Genomic DNA, 25,913 nt, shown 5'->3' on the forward strand with positions numbered 1-25,913 from the left:
ACGGAAAGCTGTATCCTCTGTCTGTCGCTGTACCTGCAGCGCCGATTATAGTATACACACATACATCCCCACGGTCTTTTTCAGTCTTTCTACGTTCTTCTCCCTCCCTCCGCGACTCCTGACCCGCCCTCTGCACCTGTAAACCTACGTCATTCTTCAGCTCTGCGCCCAAAGAAGCAACCTCATTTGCTCATATCGATTTAGAATACACCCCCTTTTCACAGAACACCCACCAAAGGAAATCCCTCCTCTTTCTATTGTTGAGTAGGCAAAGAGGACCTGTCAGTCAAGAACTCAGCTCAGCCCCCTTTTACTGCTTAACCCTTTCAGTGAATACATGTTATTTTAAGATCCCGTATCGACCACTAAATTGTTTTTAAAAAATAATAACATTATGGATTTCATTTTCAATTGAATTCATGAACTAAACATGGAAAGTAAAACCAACAAATGGTTTGAAAAGATGAAAGGCTATGTAAAGATAGTGATTGTGAAAGCAGGTTGAGAAAATTGTCGCCTATCAGTCACTCGTTACTTACGTGTAGGCTTTGCTGTAGCATCCTATGGAAAGACCCATGTCATAGCATAGTTATTCATATCTATTTCAGCAAGAGGTTGATGATACCACCTGACAAATAATCCTGAGATAAATGCATTACGAAATAAATGAGGCGGTATTACAGAGGTCTATTCTGAGTACAGCATGTTACGAGATTACTATTGTTCCTCATCAAACATTCATCACTGCACTGTCACTACGAAACGTGAATCCCAAGGAGACATTAACATACGGACGGACACTGAAGAAAGTAGTGTGTTATATGGAGCAGTCTCAGTCAGTCGTAAATTCTGTTATAGAATGATTTGTAAAAACGCATCCTATATGCAATGGATTTTTTTTGTGTAATTTGTTTTTATCTGTGGTGTGCCTAGAGAAAGAGCGCAAAATAGTTCAATTCCATATTTTAAACTTGTTTTTGATATGCTGTGCTTAAAAAGAACAAAGCTCTGAGGTTTGCATCTGAGGAAAGTCCAAGACACACAAAAAAGTTATTGCTGTTGCCTCTAAAGAAAAATGTCTTAGATATAATATAATTCATTATGACAGGCTATGCCTGCTACTAATCTACAAGTTATTTAGGAAGAACATTAGATGGAATCCTGTTAAGACTATAGTTGGTGAGTGGATCATGTTCGAATCACTGTCATCCACGTAACAGGAGAAAAAAATGTAGATTAGTGCTTGATGAGCCCAAAATTGTCAAACGGCTAAATAAAACATTTTATTTTATTAAGCTTATGACTTTTCCTTCCATGAACTCACGCCCATGTGAACTTTGCTTTAGTTTTATAACTTGAATGTCCTTCCCAATGTTGACTTGGCCATCGGAAATTGATGAGTCGGTCACCACTCCCATCTTCAATGTAAATAGCGACACACCGTGGTCACACTTCGTCATCACAAGGGATAACAGTGAACATACTGTACCAAATATCCAAGTCTACAAAAGACACAACGGTATTGTGTCTGTTCAGAATTGATCCAAAGTTGACTGATTAATGTTTCATAGATTTTTGAGGAGCTGAAATAATATTGCATGATAAACTTTACCAGCTCAAATGTTTATTTACACATAGTGCCAATCAAAAATTGACACACCTAATCATTCAAGGGTTTTTTCCTTTATTCTTTTCTTTATTTTTACTATCTTCTACATTCTAGAATAATAGTGAAGACATCAAAGCTATGAAATAACACATTTGGAATCATGTAGTAACCAAAACAAGTGTTAAACAATTTATTTTTGAGATTCTTCAAAGTAGCCACACTTTGATGACAGCTTTGCACACTCTTGGCATTCTCTCAACCAGCTTCATGAGGTAGTCACCTGGGATGCATTTCAACTAACAGGTGTACCTTGTTAAAAGTAAATTTGTTTGAGGCAATCAGTTGTGTTGTGACAAGGTAGGGGTGTGGTATACAGAAGATAGCCCTATTTGGTAAAATACCAAGTTCATATAATGGCAAGAACAGCTCAAATAAGCAAAGAAAAACGACAGTCCATCATTACTTTAAGATATGAAGGTCAGTCAATCCGGAAAAGCTTCTTCAAGTGCAGTCGCAAAAACCATCAAGCGCTCTCATGAGGACCGCCAAAGGAAAGGAAGACCCAGAGTTACATCTGCTGCAGAGGATAAGGTACTTTGATTGGTACTGTATAGAGAAACACAACAAGGGTAAAAAAAAACAAGAACATAATAAATGGGCTAAAACAAAAAAAGCTGCAGACAGTCTTACCAAATTCAAAAGACTGATTACTTCAATTCTCAAATGTCCCTCTCCCGCATCACATCAGGAAATAAATTACAATGAAGGATAAAATGAGGCCATCAATACATGCTTGAGCAAGAGGTCCAACAGATCAAATACAAAAAAAAAGGTATCCACAGGAAGCAATGTCCAGGAGAGCCATACTGACAAAGGACTGCTCATGGAAAACACATTCTGTCACACTGTCCTCAGACAAGGTTAGAAATAGAGGGGAAGCCTGTGACCCTCATCTCTCCAGCCATTAGTCCAAAAACTATTTCTCAATAGTCAGTTAATTAAAACAGTCACCTAGTATGAATAAACCTGGATCTTCTATGGATGATAAACGACTCCTGCCCTCATCACACCGCCCTTGGAATCAGTTGACACGGCAGGCGCGGATCATCAGTAGCTGCAGGAGGATGAAGAGCGGTGAGACGATAGGACCAAACCACAGGTCGCGTGCCTGTTCCTGCTCAACCAACTTCTGGCACAGCAGCACCTCACACACCAGCTTGAGGCCGAGCACCATCAGCACCCACAGCAGCCTCAGCACTGCTAGCCTTTTCTCATTCTCCTGGTACAGCCGGATGGATACAATAGCCGTGAAGTAGGTGCTGAGGCCATCAGCGGCAAACAGAGGGACGAAGACCAGCCACCAGCTAATGCCAGGGGCAAACAGGTCAGCCCGCAGCGCTACTAGCACACTGAAGACCAGCAGAGCCCCCAGGTGGAGGAAGAGCTCGAACGTGGCAAAGCCCAGCCATTGGACCAGCTCCTGCAGGGAGAACAGCATGGCCTTAGGGTGGAGGGAGTGGATTCAGGTGGACTGTTCAACCAGGGACTGAATGGGGCAGACTCACTGGTTCTACTCAGGAGATGTGACGTTTCCAGACTCAGGGTGGTAAAGTGTGAGGGAAGGGAGACATTGAGGTCTGGGCAGAAATCCACAGAAGGCAATAGGAAATGGCCCTTAACAAGGAACTGCTGCACAGACGATCAAGCACACCTACATCATTGAAGACAGTGGGGGCAGAGAGGATGAAATACTGTGAGCCAATGAAGAGCTTCACATGTGGAGGATGTCTTCATGGAATCAAGTTGTTCTGCCTTTATTTAGAAACATAGACATTTTATTCAGAGCATGACAACAGTTTACAATGTATTGAAATTGACCTAATGTTACACTGTAAATATCAACAAAGTGACAGTATTTACTTCACTTCCCTTTTACCAAGCTATATTGTAACAAGCGTGAAGTTGATTGGAACAACTACCAAAAGTTGCAAACGTTGTTACAATCTCATTCTGTCTTCTAGACTAATGTTAGTCTAGTAGTATGTGTCCTTCACAAATAGCCTACAATATATCAAGGGTTGATGACAGTATCCCAATAATGGACTAAAGGAACCTATCGTTACTCCTTATAGTCCAAGGACCTTACATGTTCTGTTACAATCTAATTGGTTCTGGCAACCAAAACAGCCAAATACTCCATCTAAACGTGAATCGATTCTCAATAAACACTCGGAAAAGATTTTCCAGGTAAGCCCAATTCCACATTAAATAACTAGTGAAATCCCATCAAAATGATCCAAAACAATGTTTCTAATACAAAATTAAATTAAAACAGACTATCCCTTGCTCATCAGGAAATTTGTGTACGTTGTGATGGACATTACAATTGCTCTACAGGAGCCTGGCAAAATTATGTTTGTAGTGTAGTTAGCCACTGAATTCACTGTCAGCACGCAGTCAAAGCTATAACCACTTTAGAGCAAACTAGTGCTCTCAAATATTATCCTAATGTCAACATCAGATGGGAGTTGTATTAAAAAAAAATATTGCTGCCGTTATATTGTAAAAATTCATGAAAACATGTCTTAATTTAACGCTGCAATATGTAACTTTTTGGACGAACCGGCCAAATTCACATAGAAATGTGAGGGTAAACTAGTGAAATCAGTAATACTCTATTTGGGATCAACCAGTTAAATGTATTGATGTTGCTAGAGATGAATGTGACAGAAGAATAGAAACGAACTAGATTAACTGTCGTAATGAGCCTTTGTGCGCCCCAATCAGTCGGCAGCTCTGCCAGCCAATGAAATCAGTAGGTCAATAGGAGAATAACTTTCATCTGTTCTAATTATTAGCTCGATTTGGTCGAAGATGTGCTCCCTGCTGAAAACCATTATCCAGCCTTGCGAAGCACATGTGCATCAAGTACGGAAAATGTGGGCTAGACATCTGGCAAAAACAACATATGCCAAAATACATGTGCATCTGGTGGACAATGCTTACACAGCTGTTCGGAGCATGCTAGATAGCTAATTAGCGCAGGCGGTCGCCTCCTGTCTTCCGTAAACAAGCGCTGTAACGTGGAGATACGGTCACGTGGGAACACGAACCCTATCAAGGTGTGTATTTTTTATTTTATTTTACTAGGCAAGTCAGTTAATACAAATTCTTATTTACAATGACGGTCTACTGGGGAACAGTGGGTTAACTGCCTTGCTCAGGGGCAGAACGACAGATGTTTACCTTGTCAGCTCGCAACCTATTGATTACTGGCCCAACACTCTAACCTTTTTTTTTCTTTTCTTGCTGATATGAAAGATAAATCCTTATGCGTCCAAATCCGTACCGCAAGCAATGCATGTTAATGTTCAGACCGAGCGTCGGGGATCTTCACAAAACTCCCCCCTACAAGACGCCTTTGTCCAATTACTTATGTGTAATGGAACTGAGTCGTGATCAAAGACTACTGTACTATGGTGACAGTTGAAATCGTTCGCCAGCTAGCTAACTGCCTGGCTACATTCATGGTTTTAACTGACAACAATCGCTCACAAACGATTCCCGATAATGTTACAGTCTAGCTAGCTGGTAAAATGCTTTATTGTCAGATCATTAGGCTGACGTTAGCTGAGCTACACTAACGTTACAGCAAAGTACGTGGTTACAGTGCTCGCACAATCAACAACTAGCTAGCTAAAGTTACCTCGTAGCCCTTACCATCTCATACTAGCTACAGATACGTTATCCATCTGTTCATGTGTCAAGTAATATGGGTTATTATAGGACATGACAAGGTTTAGCTTTTTATATATATATATATTTTACCTCAATTCCGATTTAAGTGTCAGGTTAGCCTTTTCATAATGTTTTCATTCCGTCACTTAAATCTACCGTGTACTATCGCGGGAACTTGCACGTTTACGGAACAATTTGTGCAGTGAGGTGGCCGGTTAGTGTCTGCGTCTAGTGCAAGCCAAGGAGGACGGACGGACGGACGTACGTACGTACTGTACAAGGCAAGAACACCGAAATCCATGTATTTATTTTAGTAGAGTTAACATTGTTGTATGTTAATTAATGCCGAGAAGTTACGTTTTTTTTATGTTGCAAGGTTTACAAATCTGCGGAATATGACCAGGAGGAGTTGCAAGTGTGTTTTCTAGTCGTGTGGTGCATGGAGCATATCATTGGCCCATTTGAGCACATGATTGTTGATAGTCAAAGTTAGCTTTCTGTCGTTCATTACATCTGTCGTTCGTCACATCCCGATATAAAACTGTTGTTTTACATCGGATTTTGCTTAGTTCTCATAAATGTAGACCTTGAATGTCAATGATCTTGAAATTATAGAATTAAAGGGATCTGCAATGGGCTTTCATAAATGTGAGCAATTATTCTGCCTCCAGCTGTGTGAAAGTAAGCATTATCACTGCTGTCACTCAGGGTCATCCAATTGTTTAGTTTAAGTCAGGTTATAGCCTAAACTACTCTCTCATTCCAATGCATCTCAGAAATGTGGGGGTGAATAAAGGTGACACTGTCAAACCTCTCTCTTTCTCTCAGTGCAAAGATGCAGCCGGTAGATTCTCTCCTCCACAGTGGCTATTTTCACGCAACACTCAGATGCTGGCAGAGCTGCGCCTCAGACTTGAGACCTGAGAATCTTATTTACCCCATCTTCGTCACGTAATGTCTCCTCTCCCACACAGACACTAGGATGTCGTCTTGATCTTGTGATACAAATGCCAGATTCCCCCGTGTCAAAGTCAGTTATACATACTGTGGGCTATATCTGAGTGGCTGTGTGTTTTTATGACATGGCAGCTTTCTTGTTATTTTCTCCAACAGTGACAGTCCTGATGCTGTGGAGCCCATCGCTAGTCTACCAGGCCAGGCCAGGTAATGACTCCAGATAACCTGTTCATGTGGTTGATTATCTCATCTATGGTAATTGCTTATCTACACTAGGTACAGTAGTTGAAGACCCATAATGTCCTGTTAATGTGTCATTTGTTGTAATCAAATTTTAAAACATAAATTACTTTGAAAGATCATTTTTATTCAGTCTTTGTTTCAAAGTGATCTGAGAGTGGGAATGAGTGGGGGATGGGAACCATTGAGATCAAGGCTGTGACCTCCAGATAAGTACTGTGAGGCAGGGTGGATCCAGATAAGGAGAGAATCCGTTAGCTGTTTGTCCCACACAACACTCCCTGCTCATGCACCATTTGGTTACAATAAAATAGGCTGTAATATAATACTGAGGCCTAAGCCTTGGTATTAGGGGCGGCAGGGTAGCCTAGTGGTTATAGCGTTGGACTAATAACTGGAAGGTTGCAAGTTCAAATCCCTGAGTTGACAAGGTACAAATCAGGCAGTTAACCCACTGTTCCTAGGCCGTCATTGAAAATAAGAATTTGTTCTTAACTGACTTGCATCCCAGTGCATTGATAATGAAGTGCCACTTTGTAATTGCTTGCCTCAAAGTGGTATTGAATTAGCACTTTAGTTTGTCCATTCCCTGTGTCCCCCCTCAATCTCTTTTTCTCCCAACAGATATGGAGTGAATAAACTGGAAGGCATGCTACGCCCCCTTGTGGAGAAAGGCTTGAAGTGTGTGCTGATTTTCGGCGTGCCTGCCAAAATCGCTAAGGTACAGTAAAGTATATGCACTCGTAAAATGTGTATTTTTTTTTGCCACCACATCAACTCCGAAGGGCTTATGACTGTAACCTTGCACACTGTCATAACTTTGACCTTTCTTCTCAGGATGAGAGGGGTTCGGGTGCAGACACAGGTGATACTCCGGCAGTATTGGCTGTGAAGAAGATAAGCTCTCTGTTCCCTGACCTGCTGATGGCCTGTGACGTCTGCCTCTGTCCCTACACCTCACATGGACACTGTGGTCAGTCACTCTCTATCACATCTTTTCGCCTACAACAAATGCAAATCTAATTTCCTTTGATTAACACTACAGTGTTATAAGACTGCACTCTGATTCGCCCTCAGGAATCTTGCGGGAGGATGGCACTCTGGACAATGGTGCCAGTTGCCAGCGTCTGGCAGAAGTGGCATTGGCCTACGCCCGTGCTGGTGAGTCTGGTCACTCCTCCCCCCCTTTGTTATCTACTCTCACTTCTAAAAATAGGGTACTGGACCGATGTTGATACTGCTCAATGGGGCACCACACCCATGTCAATGGGATCTCTTGTTCGTCTCGTACAGGCTGTCACATCATTGCACCCTCTGATATGATGGATGGGCGAGTGGGAGCCATCAAACAATCACTGATGTCCAATGACATGGGCAACAAGGTAACAGATGGGAGCACTAGTTTGTACATAACCTTATTCATATGAACTCAATAAGGAAAGGAACGCATTTGCCATAAGGAAACCCTTAGTAAAGAAGCCATTAAGGCTGAATCTCCTGGGGGAAAAAACTTATGTTTTTTCTCCTTCCCCCCCAGGTTTCTGTACTAAGCTACAGTGCTAAATTTGCTTCCTGTTACTATGGTCCCTTCAGGTAACTAAAGATTGTAAAACCAAGTATGGACAGAAAAGGCATTTACTTACCAGTTATTATTTGACAGGATGCTCTAAGGAAGCTCTGTTTTTTGTGTGTGTGTAGAGATGCAGCTCAGTCCACACCAGCATTTGGAGACCGGCGTTGTTATCAGCTGCCACCTGGTGCAAGGGGCCTGGCACTGCGAGCTGTGGTAAGAGTGTCTGAATTGCATGCATGTGTATGAAAGGTAGAGAGAGTGTGTTTTTTGTCAGAGCTAGTCAATTTACCCAGGTGGTTGAGGTTTTGTTTATGTTTTTCTTTCAGGACAGAGATGTCAAGGAGGGGGCAGATATGCTGATGGTGAAGCCAGGACTGCCCTATCTGGACATAGTAAGGGAGGTGAAAGACAAGGTATGTTCTGACTAATTTCTCTCTGCATGGTTAGAGTTTCAGGCTTCAGGATAAGTATCGATAGTTTCAGCGAAATAACCAAACATTAAGTTCACATCCAAGGGTACACACACACAAGCCTATCATTAGTTGTTATGAAGACTCCAAAACCCTTCTGCTTTTACCTGCTCCATATTTTTCACCATATTTCTCACCACCCTCCTCTGCTCCCTTCCAGCACCCCAATCACCCACTGGCGGTGTATAACGTGTCAGGGGAGTTTGCCATGCTGTGGCATGGAGCTCAGGCTGGAGCTTTTGACCTGCGCACCGCTGTACTGGAGTCTATGACCGCCTTCCGCAGGGCAGGTGAGAGGGGAAGGAAGTCATTGGGTCTGGAGGAACAGTGCTCTGTTCTCTATAGAGAAAGAATGAGTTCTACTACTCTAGTTTTATATTCTTCCCTTTAGGTGCTGACATCATCATCACCTACTACGCACCTCAACTGCTCACCTGGCTGAAAGAGTAACAGACAGAAGGATGGACCTACGGATTGACATGCGATTAGCTCCTTTTTACCAAGCTGTTCAATGCTGAACTACACTGACAAATGGGGTCTACTGAAGCCAAACTGACATGTGAGAACAGGCAATCTATCTTCATACATTAATTTACAGTTTATTTTTCTATATAACATTGATATTTTGTTCTGGGACTCTTTTTTTTTTTTATCATGTGCAGCAACCACAAATTCTCACCAAAGATGGTATTCTACTAGCTCGTAACCACAGCATATCAAATAAGGTTTGAAGGGTTAGCCTAATGTTAGCTTTTACAGTCCTGTTTTTTTCATCTATCTGTTGATTGTCTTGGTGGGTTTATGGGTATTTTTTACTATTCTATAGTTTTCCAAATTGCGTAATTATGGACTTTTATTTTATTCTGTGCCTTCTGTAATAGCCACTCTGGCTTCAGCACTGATATTTACTAGTGTTTGTAAGGTTGGGTTAAGAAACCTGTAAAGCTCTTATTGACCAGGGTAAATGGACCTATCCAATGTCCAAATTTTTTGGGATAACAACAATAAAGCTACAATCGAGTTTGAAATATGGTCCATAGACTTACTTTTGTTTTATTACGTATAACTTTGTTCAATTTTTTACCGTTAAATGTTTACTTAAAGGAAATAATACAATAATGAGGCTATAGTATATAGGAGTACCAGTACTGAGTCAATGTGCAGGGGGGTACTTTTGTAGTTGAGGTAATTGGGGTAATATGTACATGTAGGTAGGGGTAAAAGGGACTAGGCAATCAGGATAGATAAAGAGTATAAGTAGCGTATGTAAAAGTGTGTGTGTGTTTGAGTGTCCATTGAGTGCATAGAGCTAGTGCTAAATACATAGGGGATCAATGTAAATAGTCTGAGTAGCCATTTGATTACTGTTCAGCAGTCTTATGGCTTGAGGGTAGAAGCTGTTTAGAAGCCTCTTGGACCTAGACTTGGCTCTCTGGTACCACTTGCCATGTGGTAGCAGAGACAATAGTCTATGACTACAATTTTAAGCGCCTTCCTCGGACACCGCCTGTTATAGAGGTCCTGGATGGCAGGGAGCTAGGCCTCAGTGACGTACTGGAACGTGTGCACGCACTACCCTCTGTAGCACCTTACGGTCAGATGCCAAGCAATTGCCATACCAAGCAGTGATGTAGCCAGTCAAGATGCTCTCAATTGTGCAGCTGTATGACTTTGAGAGTCTGAGAGCCCATCTTTACAGCCTTCTGAGGGGGAAGAGGCATTGTCATGCCTTCTTTACGGCTGTGTTTGGACCATGACAGGACCTGCTCCCTATAGGCCCTCATCGTTGTCAGTGATCAGGCCTACCAACAGGAGTCATTAGCAAGTTTAATGATTTTTGTATTTTATTAGGATCCCCATTAGCTGTTGCGAAAGCAGCTCCTGTTCCTGGGGTCCACCCAAAACAAGTAACATGACATAGACAACAGAACTACATACGTTTCAAAACGGCACACATAGTCCACATATAAATACATACAAAATATCTTGGTCAAATAGGGGAGAGGCGTTGTGCCGTAAGGTGTTGCTTTATGTTTTTTTTAAACCAGATTCTGTTCATTTGAGCAATAATGGCTTTATATTTACATTTACATTTAAGTCATTTAGCAGACGCTCTTATCCAGAGCGACTTACAAATTGGTGCGTTCACCTTAAGACATCCAGTGGAACAGCCACTTCACAATAGTGCATCTAAATCTTTCAAGGGGGGTGAGAAGGATTACTTTATCCTATCCTAGGTATTTATATAATACAGTACACTTTTTTGAATTTGTTCTGGATTTGGGGACTGTGAAAATACCCCTGGTGGCATGTGGGGTAAGTGTGTGTGTCAGAGCTGTGTGTAAGTTGAGTATGCAAACAATTTGGAATTGAACGTTTCTTATTAAAAATAAAAGTCAGTCTCTCCTCGACTCTTAGCGAAGAGCGACTGGCATGCATAGTATTTATATTAGCCCTCTGATTACAATGAAGAGCAAGACGTGCAGCTCTGTTCGTTGGAGTCATGCGTGGCCACGCAGTTGTGGGTAAACTGAGTACAGGAGGGGTCTCCGTGTTGTTGGTCAGTGTGGCAGATGTGTTGTTGCCTACCCTCAGCACCTGGTGTCGGCCCGTCAGGAAGTCTAGGATCCAGTTAGAGGGATGTGTTCAGTCCCAGGTTCCTTAGCAATAGAGATGCGCTTGGAGAGCACTATTGTGGTGAACGCTGAGCAGTAGTCAATGAATAGCATTCTCACATAGGTGTTATTTTTGTCCAGGTGTAGTTACGTGGACATAAATAATGGACATTATCGAACAAATCAAACATTTATTGTGGAACTAGGATTCCTGGGAGTGCATTCTGATGAAGATCAAAGGTAAGGGAATATTTATAATATTATTTCTGTTGACTCAAACATGGCGGATAAAAAATAAATTCTGAGCGCCATTCTCAGACTATTGCATGTTTTGCTTTTTCCGTAAAGTTTTTTTTTGAAATCTGAAACAGCGGTTGCATTAAGGAGAGGTATATCTATAATTCCACGTGTAACACTTTTATGATGACTATTTCTGTAAATTTGATGTGGCTATGCAAAATCACTGGATGTTTTGGAACTAGTGAATGTAACGCACCAATGTAAACTCAGATTTTTTAAATAGAAATATGAACTTTATCAAACAAAACATACATGTATTGTGTAACATGAAGTCCTATGAGTGTCATCTGATGAAGATCATCAAAGGTTAGTGATTCATTTTCTCTCTTTGTGCTTTTTGTGATTCCTCTTTTTGGCTGGAAAAATGTTTTTTTCTGTGAGTTAGTGGTGGCCTAACAATCGTTTGTGGTGCTTTCGCTGTAAAGCCTATTTGAAATCGGACACTGTGGTGGGATTAACAACAAGATTACATTTAAAACGGTATAAAATACATGTATGTTTGAGGAATTTTAATTGAGATTTCTGTTGTTTTGAATTTGGCCCCTGCACTTTCACTGGCTTTTGTCATATCAATCCTGTTAACGGGATTGCAGCCCTAAACAGTTTTAAGCTCATCTTTCTATGTTTGACATTATTATAGCATATATACTAGGGCCCTTCACTAGGACAGCAAATATGTTTATTTTGCACCCAGTGAAATTCAAAGCTCTATTTGTCATCTATAATTGCCCCTTCTACATTTTCATACACGAAATTGTGTAGTAGACCTTTACAGTAGATCACAATTCAGATTATTAACTAAATCCTGCAAATTCGTCTACCTACAAGGACAACCAGCATAGCTATTTGACAGCCTGGTAAGATACAACCTAAAACGTGATCGGAGTGGTAACTCCTTGGCCAATGGAGGAAAAAAATACAAACCATTCTCTTATAGGTGTCTTGTTTTAATGAGCATAGAAGACTGTTAAATTACTGAATTCATTTAATATTGCATAACTCTTATTTTGGTTCAATATTGAGTAAACCAAACTGGTATATTACACTTGTTTGCTGTATAATCGTAATTTTTCTGAGTCACAACATGGCTTGGCTTTAGAAGATGGTTTTGGTCATAGACTGTATGGGTTATAGACCGTTTACACCCCGACCCGAGTACTCTGTTCTGCCACCTCTGGGCCCTCATAAAACTGTGCGGAGGATTCACTCAAACACAGAAAGTGCTTAAACCCAAAAATATTCTGATTTATAACACAGTGCGCACGCATGTCCCACGCCGGTTTCCCTTCACAAATCACAATCAACTCGAAATTTGGCGCACGTGAGCGAGCGTCTTGTCCCACCCTTTTAACGCTGATATTTGCCTATAAATAGTCAGTGAAACGCCCCTAATTAATATTCAGCCATACTGACTTTCATGACGGCAAAGCACGGCAGAAAGGCAAAAAAAAAAAGCAATTTCACGCAATGTGAAATTGAAGTTCTTGAAGGGGAAGTTGAAGCAAGAACAAATATATTGTTTGGTGGACACAGTGTGGGCATTACAAATGCCAAAAAGCGTTAGTGGCAGCATGTGGCGGACGCTGTGAATGCAGAAGGTAAAAATATGTGGTCCGACAAAAGTGGAGGCCGAAAGGCGCATAGCTGTACACAGACAGTGTTTGTGCCACGAGCGGGGGAAAGGGGACACCGGAGCTCAACCCCCTTGATGGGCGACTTGCTAGTTTTATAGGGGAATCCCACCTGAGTGGAGTAGCGACGGAGGATGACACGGACATGCAGGACGTACCGGATGACCCAGGTATGTAACTAGTATCCCCTCGTTTGAAAAGAGTAAACCAAATGCATTCAAGTTGTTTAAACATTTTATTTACACAAACAATTGTGACTTTGTTTCTAGTCCCTGAGTGTTCCAGCGGGGCCGGTGGTGCTGCAGCTGAGTAAGAGCTGAGTGCCCGGTGGTGCTGCAGCTGAGTAAGAGCTGAGTGCGCCCAGCCCTGGCGTCTCCACTGCAAACCCAGAGACACCATCGACGCTATTAACGAGGTTGCCAAGGAATTGAAGTGGGACAGGCACGGCTTGGTTTCTGCGGGTGTAACCGATGTAAAATTGTTAGTTAGTGGGGTGCGCGCTAACAGCGTTTCAATCGGTGACGTCACTCGCTCTGAGACCTTGCAGTAGTTGCAGAGGGTCCATGGTTCGAGCCCAGGTTGAGGCGAGGAGACGGACGGAAGCCACACTGTTACATGGGTGCTTCTCTGTAAAGCTGGGCCCAGTACAGCACAGAGATCCAAGAGAACAGCTCTTGGTAATTGGAACCGGCTCATAAGCCACTCATTGGCCAGTAAATCTTCCATTCGCCAAATCTTTTGACAGTGCTAATGCAGCCATTGTGCGTCATTACACATTGTAATTGCATGCCTTGTTATACCCACCCATTTGATTGTCAAAGCTACCCAATTGCGTAACACCGTCAGGTGTGGTAATTACCCTGATTGTAACTGACAATGACAGGGCCATTATCACATGGACAGTTCTGCGCAACGAACATGTGACATATCTGCCGGACTGAGGCATTGAAAACGGCATCAGTTTAAACGTAATTTGTCCTACTGTTCACCTTATTATTTATGAGAATACATTTCATAACATTCAAGTATGGTTTAATAATTATAGAGGCAATTAAATATGATTCCTGATTAAACTGTACAACATATTTGAGGGGTTATTTTGCGAAAACATGTCTCCGTTTATTTATTATCCTAAGTCATGTTTTTTGTGTGCTCGCCAGAGAACTCATGTACAATTTCGATTTATTTTACACAATGGTATTAATTTCGCATCGTTTCTCGAGTTTCATCCTTCTGCCATCGGAGTCGCAGGTTATACTTTCTCCAATTTATGTGCGTACCTGTGGGTCAAAGTATCCGTGGAGGATCGCACATTCTCCCGTCAAGTTCGTTTTTCTGCTCCCGCTCATCCCAGAGAGGAAGAGGCGACGCGGGAGGGATAATTTGGCCAAAAAACTGTCTTCGCCAGCAGGTGGCGGATGTTTCTTTTCGGTCACCAAGCGAGGAGTTTTTGTGTGGCGGTCAATAAGTGTCGAATTTGGTCAAAAACAAAAAAGTAATAGTTTATTTGCTACGTGACGTTTAATTGATCGAATATACATTTCATAATGCTTAGATTATGAGTGTACTAATGTAAGTAGGACACGTGACATCCCGGCAGCTTTGGAGAAAAAAAAACACATCGGAGTTATCTCAAGATGGCTATGCATATAGTAGCATAGCATCTTTTTTATTATTATTAACAAATCAATACAGGAAGTACATGTGGGAACACAAGTGTGTGTGTATATAAATAATATACAAAGGACGATGGGGGTGGGGCGAGGGGTTACAATATCACATTACACAAGGACCTTAAGGGACATGCATAGAATAAGTGTAACAGCTTTTTTGTTAGAGTATTTAATTGTCTTAAAATTAGTTCAATTTCTTTTTATAAGGTAAGAACATGTGGTGTTTTGTTAGTAAATTTGTCCAAAAGAAGAATGAAATTAATTACAATGTTTCAGCTTATTTCTATCATAGGTAAAGAATCTAAGCAGTACATCTCTCCACAGTAGTGTAGAAAATCTTCATAAATGTGTTCAATTATAAATCTACTGATGTCTTGTCACAGTTTTCTTACATCTTTTTTGACATTGTATTCATGTAACACGGTTTCCGGGTGGTTATTACAAAAGGAGTCATTTGAGTTGATGTTTTCCTTACTCCTTCATATAATGGTTGGCAGGATAATATTTATGAATAATTTTAAAGGAAACTTCCTTCATTTTGTTAACAAGTACGTATGTGTGTGGCAACATCCAAACTTTTTTCCAACAGATACAATAAATCCATTCCAATAAGGCAAGACATAAGGTATAGATACAACATCCTGCTGACACAAGGTTTGTCTCGCTCTGTTGTTGAATGGACCAAAAAATAATCAAATCTATCCTACTGATAAGTCAACAGGGTCAATGGAAGGTAGGCTCTGAGGGTCAGGTCTTGACACATTCCTGAATAATAAAGCAACACCTGAGGAAATGGCATCTAAAACAATTGCAAAATCTTTAGGTGTTATAGGGACTTTGTAAAGTGATAAGAATTCCTTATAACTGAGTAAAAGACCCTCTGCAATTTACCAGTTGGCTCACCAATAGGATATTATTTCAGAACCAATATTCAAAAACAAAACAGTATTTTTATACAATATATCCCAATTATTCCATATATAATCTGTGTGGGGAGAAATTCTGCTTATAAATTAAGGACCATGACAAGAAAACCTGCCTATGAAAAGCAGAAAGTTTCACTGGAACTTTGTCAATATTATAATTGCAAACCAACATGAAGTTAAGGCCACCAAAAGTAGAAGACATGATGAATAAAATTCCACATAGAAGTGGGTCTTCTTAGGAATTGTTTTATCCAGTTGATCTTAAATGTATTATTTAAGGTAGTAAAGTCCAGAAAATTCAGCCCACCATTCTCATAAGTGTTCATTACAACAGTGTTCCTAATGTAATGGGTATGGTTTCTCCACAGAAAGTTGAAAAGCATCTGGTCTATCTCCTTGCTTATTCTACTGTCAAGATATAAACAGAGTGCCATATGTTAGTCTAAAGATACCTTCAGCCTTGGTTAGTATTAGGACTCTTCCTTTTAAAGATAAGTCCCTCTGTAGCCATTGATTTAGCTTCTTCTGGGTTTTTTTTAATTAAGAGGGTTAAAATTTAGTAAGCCTCTAGACTTCTGATTCTTTAATGGTTATGCCTAAATATGTAAGTTCTTTACTGGAATACCATAATATGAAGGTGTCACACAATCTTTCACAGCCATGAGTTCACATTTATTAATGTTAAGATATAGACCAGACGCTTTGGAAAAGGATTGTATCACATTGATCGACATGCGAATTTGGTTAGCATCTTTCAGAAAAAGTGTAGTATCGCTTATAATAATTTCTCTACCAGCTATGGAAATACCTTGTACAGGACTATTATTTAAATAATTTGTAAGAAGTTGGGTGATTAATAAAAACAGGTACGGAGAGAGGAAAACCTTGCCTAATTCCTCTCTTTAACTCAAATCTAGGTGAGGTGCCATATTTCAATTTGATAGAGCTGTTACCATTTGTATAGAGAGTCTTAATAGCCTTACAGAAAAAATGCCCAAAGCCAAGTCTCTCAAGGGAGTGTAAGAAGAACTGATGCTCTACTGTGTCAAATGCTTTATAAAAATCTAAAAAATAATATGAAGCTATCCTCGGTTATTAGGTCTGAGTAGTCACGTATGTCTAATACTAGTCTGATATTGTTAGAAATATGCCTGTTCCTCATAAAGCCAGACTGTGTTTCATCAATGATTGCATCCAGGACTTCTTTAATTCTTTTTAAGGCTAATATCTTATCGTCATTATTAAGAAGACAAATTGGACGCCAGTTATCAATGAGTAGAACTTGTTTTTTAGGCTTATGTATCAGTGTTATTAACCCCTGACTCATTGTAGGAGGGAGAACATTGTTTTTAATACTCTCTAAACTTCAAACAGGAAGGGATCTACTTGTTCAGAAAATAATTTGTCAAATTCTGATGTAATTCCATCAACACCTGGTGATTTATTGTTCTTTAGATGTTTGATAGACTCTATAATCTCTTCAACCTTGATGGGTTCATCACACTGTTTAGATTCTATATCACTGATAGAGTGAACATTATTCAGTGAGTCAAAAAACAGTATGACAGTATGTAGAGCTTGACAGTATGTAGAGCTATACAATTTCCTGTAAAAATTGCTACAGTATTTAGCGATTCATTTTTGGTCATCTGTAATAACACCAATGTTTAACTTATGGATAATGTTATTTGTAGAGTGAAATGTCTCAAGTCTAAAGAAATAGGATGAATTCTGTTCTCCCTCCTCAAACCATTTCTTTCCTAGATCTAAATAAAGGCTCCTTCTGCTTTTAATCTATATACACTGCTCAAAAAAATCAAGGGAACACTTAAACAACACAATGTAACTCCAAGTCAATCACACTTCTGTGAAATCAAACTGTCCACTTAGGAAGCAACACTGATTGACAATACATTTCACATGCTGTAGTGCAAATGGAATAGACAACAGGTGGAAATTATAGGCAATTAGCAAGACACCCCCAATAAAGGAGTGGTTCTGCAGGTGGTCAGTTCCTATGCTTCCTGGCTGATGTTCTGGTCACTTTTGAATGCTGGCGGTGCTTTCACTCTAGTGGTAGCATGAGACGGACTCTACAACCCACACAAGTGGCTCAGGTAGTGCAGCTCATCCAGGATGGAACATCAATGCGAGCTGTGGCAAGAAGGTTTGCTGTGTCTGTCAGCGTAGTGTCCAGAGCATGGAGGCGCTACCAGGAGACAGGCCAGTACATCAGGAGACGTGGATGAGGCCGTAGGAGGGCAACAACCCAGCAGCAGGACCGCTACCTCTGCCTTTGTGCAAGGAGGAGCACTGCCAGAGCCCTGCAAAATTATTTATTTATTTGATTTATTTTACCTTTATTTAACTAGGCAAGTCAGTTAAGAACAAATTCTTATTTTCAATGACGGCCTAGGAACAGTGGGTTAACTGCCTGTTCAGGGGCAGAACGACAGATTTGTACCTTGTCAGCTCGGGGGTTTGAACTTGCAACCTTCCGGTTACTAGTCCACCGACCTAACCACTAGGCAAAGTGACCTCCAGCAGGCCACAAATGTGCATGTGTCTGCTCAAACGGTCAGAAACAAATTCCATGAGGGTGGTATGAGGGCCCGACGTCCACAGGTGGGGGTTGTGCTTACAGCCCAACACCGTGCAGGACGTTTGGCATTTGCCAGAGAACACCAAGATTGGCAAATTCGCCACTGGCGCCCTGTGCTCTTCACAGATGAAAGCAGGTTCACACTGAGCACATGTGACAGATGTGAGATGTGAGTCTGGAGACACCATGGAGAACGTTCTGCTGCCTGCAACATCCTCGAGCATGACCGGTTTGGCGGTGGGTCAGTCATGGTGTGGGGTGGCATTTCTTTGGGGGGCCGCACAGCCCTCCATGTGCTCGCCAGAGGTAGCCTGACTGCCATTAGGTACCGAGATGAGATCCTCAGACCCCTTGTGAGACCACATGCTGGTGTGGTTGGCCCTGGGTTCCTCCTAATGCAAGACAATGCTAGACCTCATGTGGCTGGAGTGTGTCAGCAGTTCCTGCAAGAGGAAGGCATTGATGCTATGGACTGACCCGCCCGTTCCCCAGACCTGAATCCAATTGAGCACATCTGGGACATCATGTCTCGCTCCATCCACCAATGCCACAGACTGTCCAGGAGTTGGCGGATGCTTTAGTCCAGGTCTGGGAGGAGATCCCTCAGGAGACCATCTGCCACCTCATCAGGAGCATGCCCAGGCGTTGTAGGGAGTTCATACAGGCATGTGGAGGCCACACACACTACTGAGCCTCATTTTGACTTGTTTTAAGGACATTACATCAGTTGGATCAGCATGTAGTGTGGTTTTCCACTTTAATTTTGAGTGTGAATCCAAATCCAGACCTCCATGGGTTGATACATTTGATTTCCATTGATAATTTTTTTGTGATTTTGTTGTCAGCACATTCAACTATGTAAAGAAAAAAGTATTTAATAAGAATATTTCATTCATTCAGATCTAGGATGTGTTATTTTAGTGTTCCCTTTATTTCTTTGAGCAGTGTATTTTATCCAGTTTATTTTGTAACTCAATCAGTTCCATCTTCTCCTGCCCTGAGAGGCCAGCTGGGGACCTCTGAGAAAGGGAAGTTATCTTAATGATAACCTTTCCTCCTCAGCTCTTCAGGTCTTAGCAAGATTACTACCATATTTTCTGAGGTATTTGGACACCTCAAATTTAAAGAGCTCCCAGGTCTTGCAATAAGATTTTTTCTTCACAAGCATAGCGTAGCATAACTAAGCATAGCATCTCTCTCCATTGAATTCAGGCGGTTGACGTCTAACACCTCCATCGAATATTCAAAAAAGTATTAAAATACTTACGAGATGTATCCACCAATCCAAAGAGAGGAATAGGCCAGAGCTTGACAGCTTAGTCCTTAGTGAACTATTGTGCAGAGCACCTTTGAAAATGATACCTTAGGGGGGATAGGAGGGACGCCATGTGCGACTGACGTGTTTTCCGTTTGCTCCCGTGGTATTCTTAAAGTTTATGTGAATTTTGCAGCAGAACTGTATTTATTTTCAAATATATATTTGGTGATCCATTTCCTTAAAAACCAAGACTACTTTGCTTCCGAATGTCAGCATGTCGACCAAACATAAGGCCAAAAGCATGACTTTGAGAAAACCCGGCCTACAAGACCCACTCTCATCACCACCCTCTCCTGAGTCTGAGGCAGGCACACTATACCCGGAGGTGCGGCTTGGCCTGGCGGCGCTGAAATGAACATTCTCGAGGCCATCAAACTCCTACGCTCTGAGATAGTTGAAATGAAAACAGAGGTGGTTGCTACGATTGAGGCCAGAATACAGGAGGTTTCTGATACTTTAAAAGCAGATTTAACCATCCTGCGGAACGAGACTGTGCCAGCAATCACATTACTCAAAACAACAGCTGCGTCACACACTACAACGATTGCAGCACTGGAGACCTCCGCTACTAATGTCTCCGACTTAACTTCATCCCTGGAGGCTGAAGTTAAACGCCTAGCTGCGGATTTGAAATAGGTGAAGGAGAGCTGTGTGAGTCTCGCCGCAATAATCTGAGACTTGTATCGGTCCCAGGGTCAGAGGAAATGCATCGCGCCACAGATTTTGTTTCAGGGCTGCTGAAGGATGTTCTTGCCTTAGATGAAAAGCTCCTGATTGATCGAGCCCACCGGTTGCTGTGCCCAAAGCCCTGGGATGGGGAGAGGCCCCGTGACATAATTCTTCGAGTGCACTTTTTTCATGAGAAGATGGAGATCCTCCGACGAGCCCGCAATACCACTCTGAGCTTTCAAGGACAGAGCTTCTCCATCTACCAGGACTACGCCCCCACTGTATCCAGGCAGCGCGCAGCTTTCGGACAGGCCAAACAAGTACTTCGGGACCATCCAAGTGTGAAGTATGGACTGCGATTCCCGGCCCGTTTATGGATATCTCACGAGGGTAAAGACTACACATTTGAATCTCCGGATGAGGCTATGGCTCACATTCAACGTCACATCAAGAAGTCTTGAACATACTCACAGTTCAGCAACTGTTGCTTGCGAACTGTGGATAGTAAGTAACCCACCTGTGGTGCAATTATGTTTAGATATAACAGGCTAGTCTTGTATAGTTGGCGAACCCATTCAGGCTTATTTGATGTGATCTAATGTTTTGATCATCTAGTGTGCGTGCCTTACAAGCATTCAGTCACTTTAATTTAATTGTATTAAGGTTTTACTTAACTCCTGTGTTTCTAGGCTGTCTCCCTCACCTAATTCAGTTTGTTTACACAGTGTCTCAGTGACTCAAAATATTTTTGGTTATTTGTTTACTGCATCCGACTGCATTGACCCAGTAAACAGTAAATGTCTCCCGAGGCTACACGGTTTTTGGGGTCTCACTTCAATTTTAAAAGTTTTTATTTATGCCCAGCAAACACACATAGTTTTTTGGTATTGGTTGTAAGCTGTCTCAGCGTCAACTAGACTACTATTATAATTACTATTATTTTTAATTGTCTTACTACGATTTCCTTACTTCAAATTAGATTTTTGGCTGAGAGCCTTTATACATTTTATTTATTTTTTCTCTCAATGCCTGTTATAAGACTGGGAATATAATTCTATACATCTACAAGTGGTGCTTTTGTCATTCCGTTTGCACAAGGGATTCGCCTTTTTTTATTTTTTTATACATAAAAATCTTTATTTTTGCTGCTTGATCCACTAACAAAACACGACTTTAAAGAGCGGGACTGTGGGTTTAGGTTTAAGACCGCACTCTCACAGACATGCTATGCGAAGAGAACATGTTCTATTTAGGCTTGTACCTCGTTTGGGGAGGTATTGTCTGGGATGGGGGGAGGGGGTGGGGGGCAGGCTGAATTGTTCAGTTCTAATGTTGTCATTCTGTCTTTTTAGGGTTTTTTTCTGTACTTTTTCCAAACATCTACCACCGTACATTATTACTCTGAGACAAGTTATTCTGGGGGTTTTGGGCGCTCATTGCTTTTCCATTCTATGCTCTTAATGACAGGGTTGAATAACGGGAATGCCCAGAGGGGCCGAAATAATGCGATCAAGTACATTTCATGGAACACCAAAGGGGTTAATAACCCGGTGAAGCGTAAGAGGGTGTTGACACACTTAAAGGGTTTGAATGCAAATATTGCATTTCTACAAGAGACTCACTTGAGGACTGGTGAGCATTTTAGGATGCGTAAGGACTGGGTTGGTCATGTGTTCCACTCAAACTTTCATAGTAAATCAAGAGGTGCTGCTATTCTGGTTGATAAAGATACTCCCTTTGTAGCTTCTGAGGTTATTGCTGATCCTAAGGGACGATACGTCATAGTAACCGGTGTTGGGGAATAATCAGTATTAGTTGGTAACATAGGTAAGATGTTTTATATTCATCATATGTTTGTAAGTTACTTCTCATCAGAATGTTTATTTTTGTATAATACTGTGGTGGGGTTGCAGTATCTGTTCTCTGTCAAGACTAAGTTGCTTGGGCCGGAGAGAGGGGAGAGGTCAAGCGTGTACCTCTTGGCTCCACAATGTCTGTGTGCCAGTCAATGTGTCTCTGTGATCTTGTCAAGATAGGATGGATTTGATATATGCCTGTTGATGTGAGGATTTGTTTAGGTTCTGAGTTTGAGAAAATAACATAGTTTAGGAGACAAAGCTGAATGATAAATTATGCCAATGCTGTCTGGCTATGTGTGTCTTTGCTATAAAGGATCTCAGTTGCAATGTGAAAGGGACTCTCAGAGAATTCATTTATAGACACTGAATTGATCTGAGAGTCACAGGGTTGTGATGGAGCTCATATAATTAAAGATGGACTTTGTGATAAACTCTGACTTGTGTGTGGTTTGCTCTCATGATTTGGTAAATACAGGAAATTTCCACGACACCGGTGAACTGTTTTCTACCCCTCTTGTTTTGGCTAGTGTTTATGCTCCCAATTGGGATGACACAAGTATCGTTTCTTCCTTTGTCTGCTATAAATGTCCCCAGTTCTTGACAAGTCCTCACAAACAAATGCAGGCCCATCTAAATGTGCCCTACTTATTTAATCCTTTCTTCAGAAATATGCTATGTTTGAGGCCTGGCGTTTCCTACATCCTATAGAAAGACAGTATTCCTTTTATTCTCATGTTCATCAAACATACTCCCGGATTGATTACTTATTTTTGGACAAAAAACTTCTGCCTAACCTTCGGCAGTGTACTTACGAGAGTATTGTTATCTCTGACCATTCACCATTAGTGTTTGAACTAGAGTTTCCCCAGCGACCTCTTATGTGTTATCAATGGCGTCTCAACCCCATTTTACTCTCAGATAAGGAGTTTGTCCATTTAATTTCTTCTGAAATCACCTTATTCCTAGAAACTAATTCAACACCAGGTATGTCCTGCTCTACCATATGGGAGTCTCTCAAAGCATACCTTACGTGGCCAAATTATTTCTTATACGGCCAACCAAAACAGAGTTCGCTCTCAGCGACTTCGGGACCTGAGCGAGTCCATAGCCACATTGGATGGGAAGTACGCTACGGATCCTTCCTCTGATCTGCATAAAGAGCGCCAACTACCCCAATCTGAATTTGATGAGCTTTCTACCAGGCAAGCTGAACAGTTACTCTTGCGATACAAAGTCTATGAACAAGGCGACAAGGCCAGTAAACACCTTGCATATCAGATCCGTAAATCTGAGGCCTCACGTTTAATCCCACAAATAAGGACCCCGTCTGGTGCCACCACAGTTATACATAAAGAGATCAATGATCAATTCAAACAATTTTACTCTGCGCTATACACCTCTGAATCCCCTCAAGACCCTTTGCTGATTGATTCCTTCTTTAATGGCTTGAATATGCCTTTAATTTATACAGACTCCCATGACTGTCTAGAAGAAGAATTTACTCTTGAGGAGATTGCAACAGCAGTGTCCGCAATGAAAAGTGGTAAATCACCGGGTCCGGACGGTTTTCCAACCGAATTTTACAGGACGTTTTCTGGTCTGCTTTGCCCATTTTTGTCTCGACTATTTGCAGAGTGCCTTAATACTTCAAAGCTACCGCCTAGTCTTTATCAGGCTTCAATTTCATTACTATTAAAGAAAAACAAAGACCCTCTGGAATGTGGATCCTATCGCCCAATCTCGCTTTTAAACTGTGATTACAAAATCCTAGCTAAGCTTTTAGCCATCCGTATGGAAGGCTTGCTGCACCAAGTAATACACTCTGACCAGACTGGCTTTGTGAGAAATAGGCTTTTTTTTTCAATATTAGGCGCCTTATGAATATACTGTACTCCCCGGCATCGGAGGACCCGGAGGTGGTGGTCTCACTTGATGCCGAAAAAGCGTTTGACCGCGTTGAGTGGGATTACCTAACAGCTGCCCTTTATAGATTTGGCTTTGGCCCCAAATTCATTGCGTGGATAAAGATTCTTTATTTTTCCCCCATGGCTTCGGTACGGACTAATAACTTGTCCTCTGACTATTTTCCCTTGCACCGCGGATCCAGACAGGGTTGCCTACTCTCCCCCTTGTTGTTTGCTTTGGCAATCGAGCCTCTCGCCATTGCATTACGCTCTAATGATGCCATTCAAGGTATAATCAGGGCGGGCTGGGAGCAGAAAGTCTCGCTATATGCTGACGACCTCCTTTTGTTTATCTCCAACCCTGATACCTCATTGCCACATGCCCTATCTGTTCTTAAAAAGTTTGGATCAATCTCAGGGTACAAGCTGAATCTAGGCAAGAGTGAGCTTTTTCCAGTAAACAAGGCTGCTTTAAAGTGCTCTTCTACAAGTTCTCAGTTTAGGATTGTCCGGGATCAAATCACCTACTTGGGAGTTAAAGTGACAAGGAAATATTCACATTTGTTTTAGGAAAACTTTGTTGCTCTAGCAGACAGTTTGAAACAATCTTTTACTTTTTGGAATTCGCTACCCCTCTCTCTTATCGGAAGGATTAATGTCATTAAAATGAATGTGTTGCCCAAATGTTTATATTTATTTAAATATTTACCCCCTTTTTATTCCAAAATCTTTTTTTATTTCACTGGATCAAACATTCATGCATTTTATTTGGGATGTCCAGGTACCACGGATTGGTAGAAAACATTTACAGAAGCCTAGGTCATTGGGGGGTTTAGCTCTACCAAATTTTCAGACATACTACTGGGCTGCAAATTTCAGAGCCCTTCTGTACTGGCTGCAGACTGATCCTACTGGCCTTAGACCACTCTGGGTCCAGATGGAGTCTGAATAGTGTAAACCTGCAGCACTTTCCTCTGTGTTGTGCTCGTCTCTCCCAGTGTCCCTAGGCAAAAGGTGTGTCAACCCAATTGTAAAGCAGTCTCTTAAAATTTGGAATCAGTTCCGTTTAGCCTTTAGCCTCCGAGGCTTTTCTCTATCAGGCCCAATCAATCAGAACATTTTATTTCCTCCATCTTTGAATGATGGGGCTTTTGGCATTTGGCACTCACTAGGCCTCTCCTCGCTATCCCAATTATTCTTTGATGATACATTTGCCTCTTTTTCTCAGCTGCAGGAAAAGTTCAATCTCCCCCAATCCCACGTTTTCCACTATCTCCAGACTAGAAACTTTGTCAGAGCTAACACACCTGGATTTCCCCATAGGCCTGCAAATACAGCTATAGAGAGCATCTTGGAGTTGAACAAGCTTCCTAGGGGCTCAATTTCAGATGTATATGCAATCATTCATGACTTACAGAACCCTTCTTTGGTGCCTTTAAAGACTCGATGGGAAAAGGATTTGGGGGAGGAACTTGGGGAAGACGCCTGGGAATCTGTGCTGCACAGGGTGCATTCGTCCTCTTTTAGTATTAGACACAGCCTCATTCAATTCAAGGTGGTTCACCGTATCCACTGGTCGGGGGCCAAACTTGGAAGAATATTCTCTGATTTTGATCCTACCTGTGTCAGATGTAAAGTGGAACCAGCCACACTGTTGCATATGTTTTGGGGCTGTCATAAACTGTCAGGTTTCTGGGAATTAATATTTAAATGTTTCTCTGATATATATGACACTGTTATAGATCCGTCTCCCCTTACAGACCTTTTTGGAGTACTGCCCATGGGTACCCCCCTATCAAGAATCCAGTCGGACACTGTTGCTTATACAA

General features: G+C 41.6%; 2 protein-coding genes across 5 annotated transcripts; one reads left to right on the top strand and one right to left on the bottom strand.

The window, feature by feature from the left end:
• Nucleotides 1-1,785: 1,785 nt before the first annotated feature.
• LOC115101151 (transmembrane protein 203-like) lies at nucleotides 1,786-5,531 on the bottom strand. Of its 3 annotated transcripts, XR_010459904.1 has the most exons (3): nucleotides 5,438-5,531; nucleotides 2,621-3,421; nucleotides 1,786-2,215 (listed from the first exon to the last, which is right to left on the bottom strand). XR_010459904.1 is itself a non-coding variant. In XM_029620404.2 (2 exons), exon 2 carries the CDS (start codon nucleotides 3,105-3,107, stop codon nucleotides 2,691-2,693), a length of 417 nt encoding a protein of 138 aa, XP_029476264.1. In that variant the 5' UTR covers nucleotides 3,108-3,421; nucleotides 5,438-5,531; the 3' UTR covers nucleotides 1,786-2,690. The 3 variants fall into 3 exon arrangements, 2 of the variants coding, with proteins under 2 accessions (XP_029476264.1, XP_029476265.1); XM_029620404.2 differs by having other exon boundaries at nucleotides 1,786-3,421; XM_029620405.2 differs by having other exon boundaries at nucleotides 1,786-3,320; nucleotides 5,438-5,519.
• LOC115101150 (delta-aminolevulinic acid dehydratase-like) lies at nucleotides 4,597-9,615 on the top strand. Of its 2 annotated transcripts, none has more exons than XM_029620402.2 (12): nucleotides 4,597-4,731; nucleotides 6,176-6,298; nucleotides 6,461-6,511; nucleotides 7,169-7,265; nucleotides 7,382-7,517; nucleotides 7,622-7,705; nucleotides 7,838-7,926; nucleotides 8,082-8,137; nucleotides 8,243-8,330; nucleotides 8,444-8,530; nucleotides 8,748-8,877; nucleotides 8,979-9,615. In XM_029620402.2, the coding sequence occupies exons 2-12, from the start codon at nucleotides 6,183-6,185 to the stop codon at nucleotides 9,035-9,037; spliced, it is 993 nt and encodes a 330-aa protein (XP_029476262.1). In that variant the 5' UTR covers nucleotides 4,597-4,731; nucleotides 6,176-6,182; the 3' UTR covers nucleotides 9,038-9,615. The 2 variants fall into 2 exon arrangements, with proteins under 2 accessions (XP_029476262.1, XP_029476261.1); XM_029620401.2 differs by lacking the exon at nucleotides 4,597-4,731 and adding an exon at nucleotides 5,544-5,628.
• The last annotated feature ends 16,298 nt before the right edge of the window (nucleotides 9,616-25,913 follow it).

The sequence above is a fragment of the Oncorhynchus nerka genome, linkage group LG19 (genome assembly GCF_034236695.1).
Source record: "Oncorhynchus nerka isolate Pitt River linkage group LG19, Oner_Uvic_2.0, whole genome shotgun sequence".
Classification (NCBI taxonomy): Eukaryota; Metazoa; Chordata; class Actinopteri; order Salmoniformes; family Salmonidae; genus Oncorhynchus; species Oncorhynchus nerka.

Bases quoted from the DNA above. Each gene is read 5' to 3' on its own strand.
- LOC115101151 (XM_029620404.2), bottom strand. From the start codon at position 3,107: ATGCTGTTCTCCCTGCAGGAGCTGGTCCAATGGCTGGGCTTTGCCACG.
- LOC115101150 (XM_029620402.2), top strand. From the start codon at position 6,183: ATGCAGCCGGTAGATTCTCTCCTCCACAGTGGCTATTTTCACGCAACA. The intron at 6,299-6,460 runs GTAATGTCTCCT...TTTCTCCAACAG, and splicing joins ATTTACCCCATCTTCGTCAC to TGACAGTCCTGATGCTGTGG. The intron at 7,266-7,381 runs GTACAGTAAAGT...CTTTCTTCTCAG, and splicing joins TGCCTGCCAAAATCGCTAAG to GATGAGAGGGGTTCGGGTGC.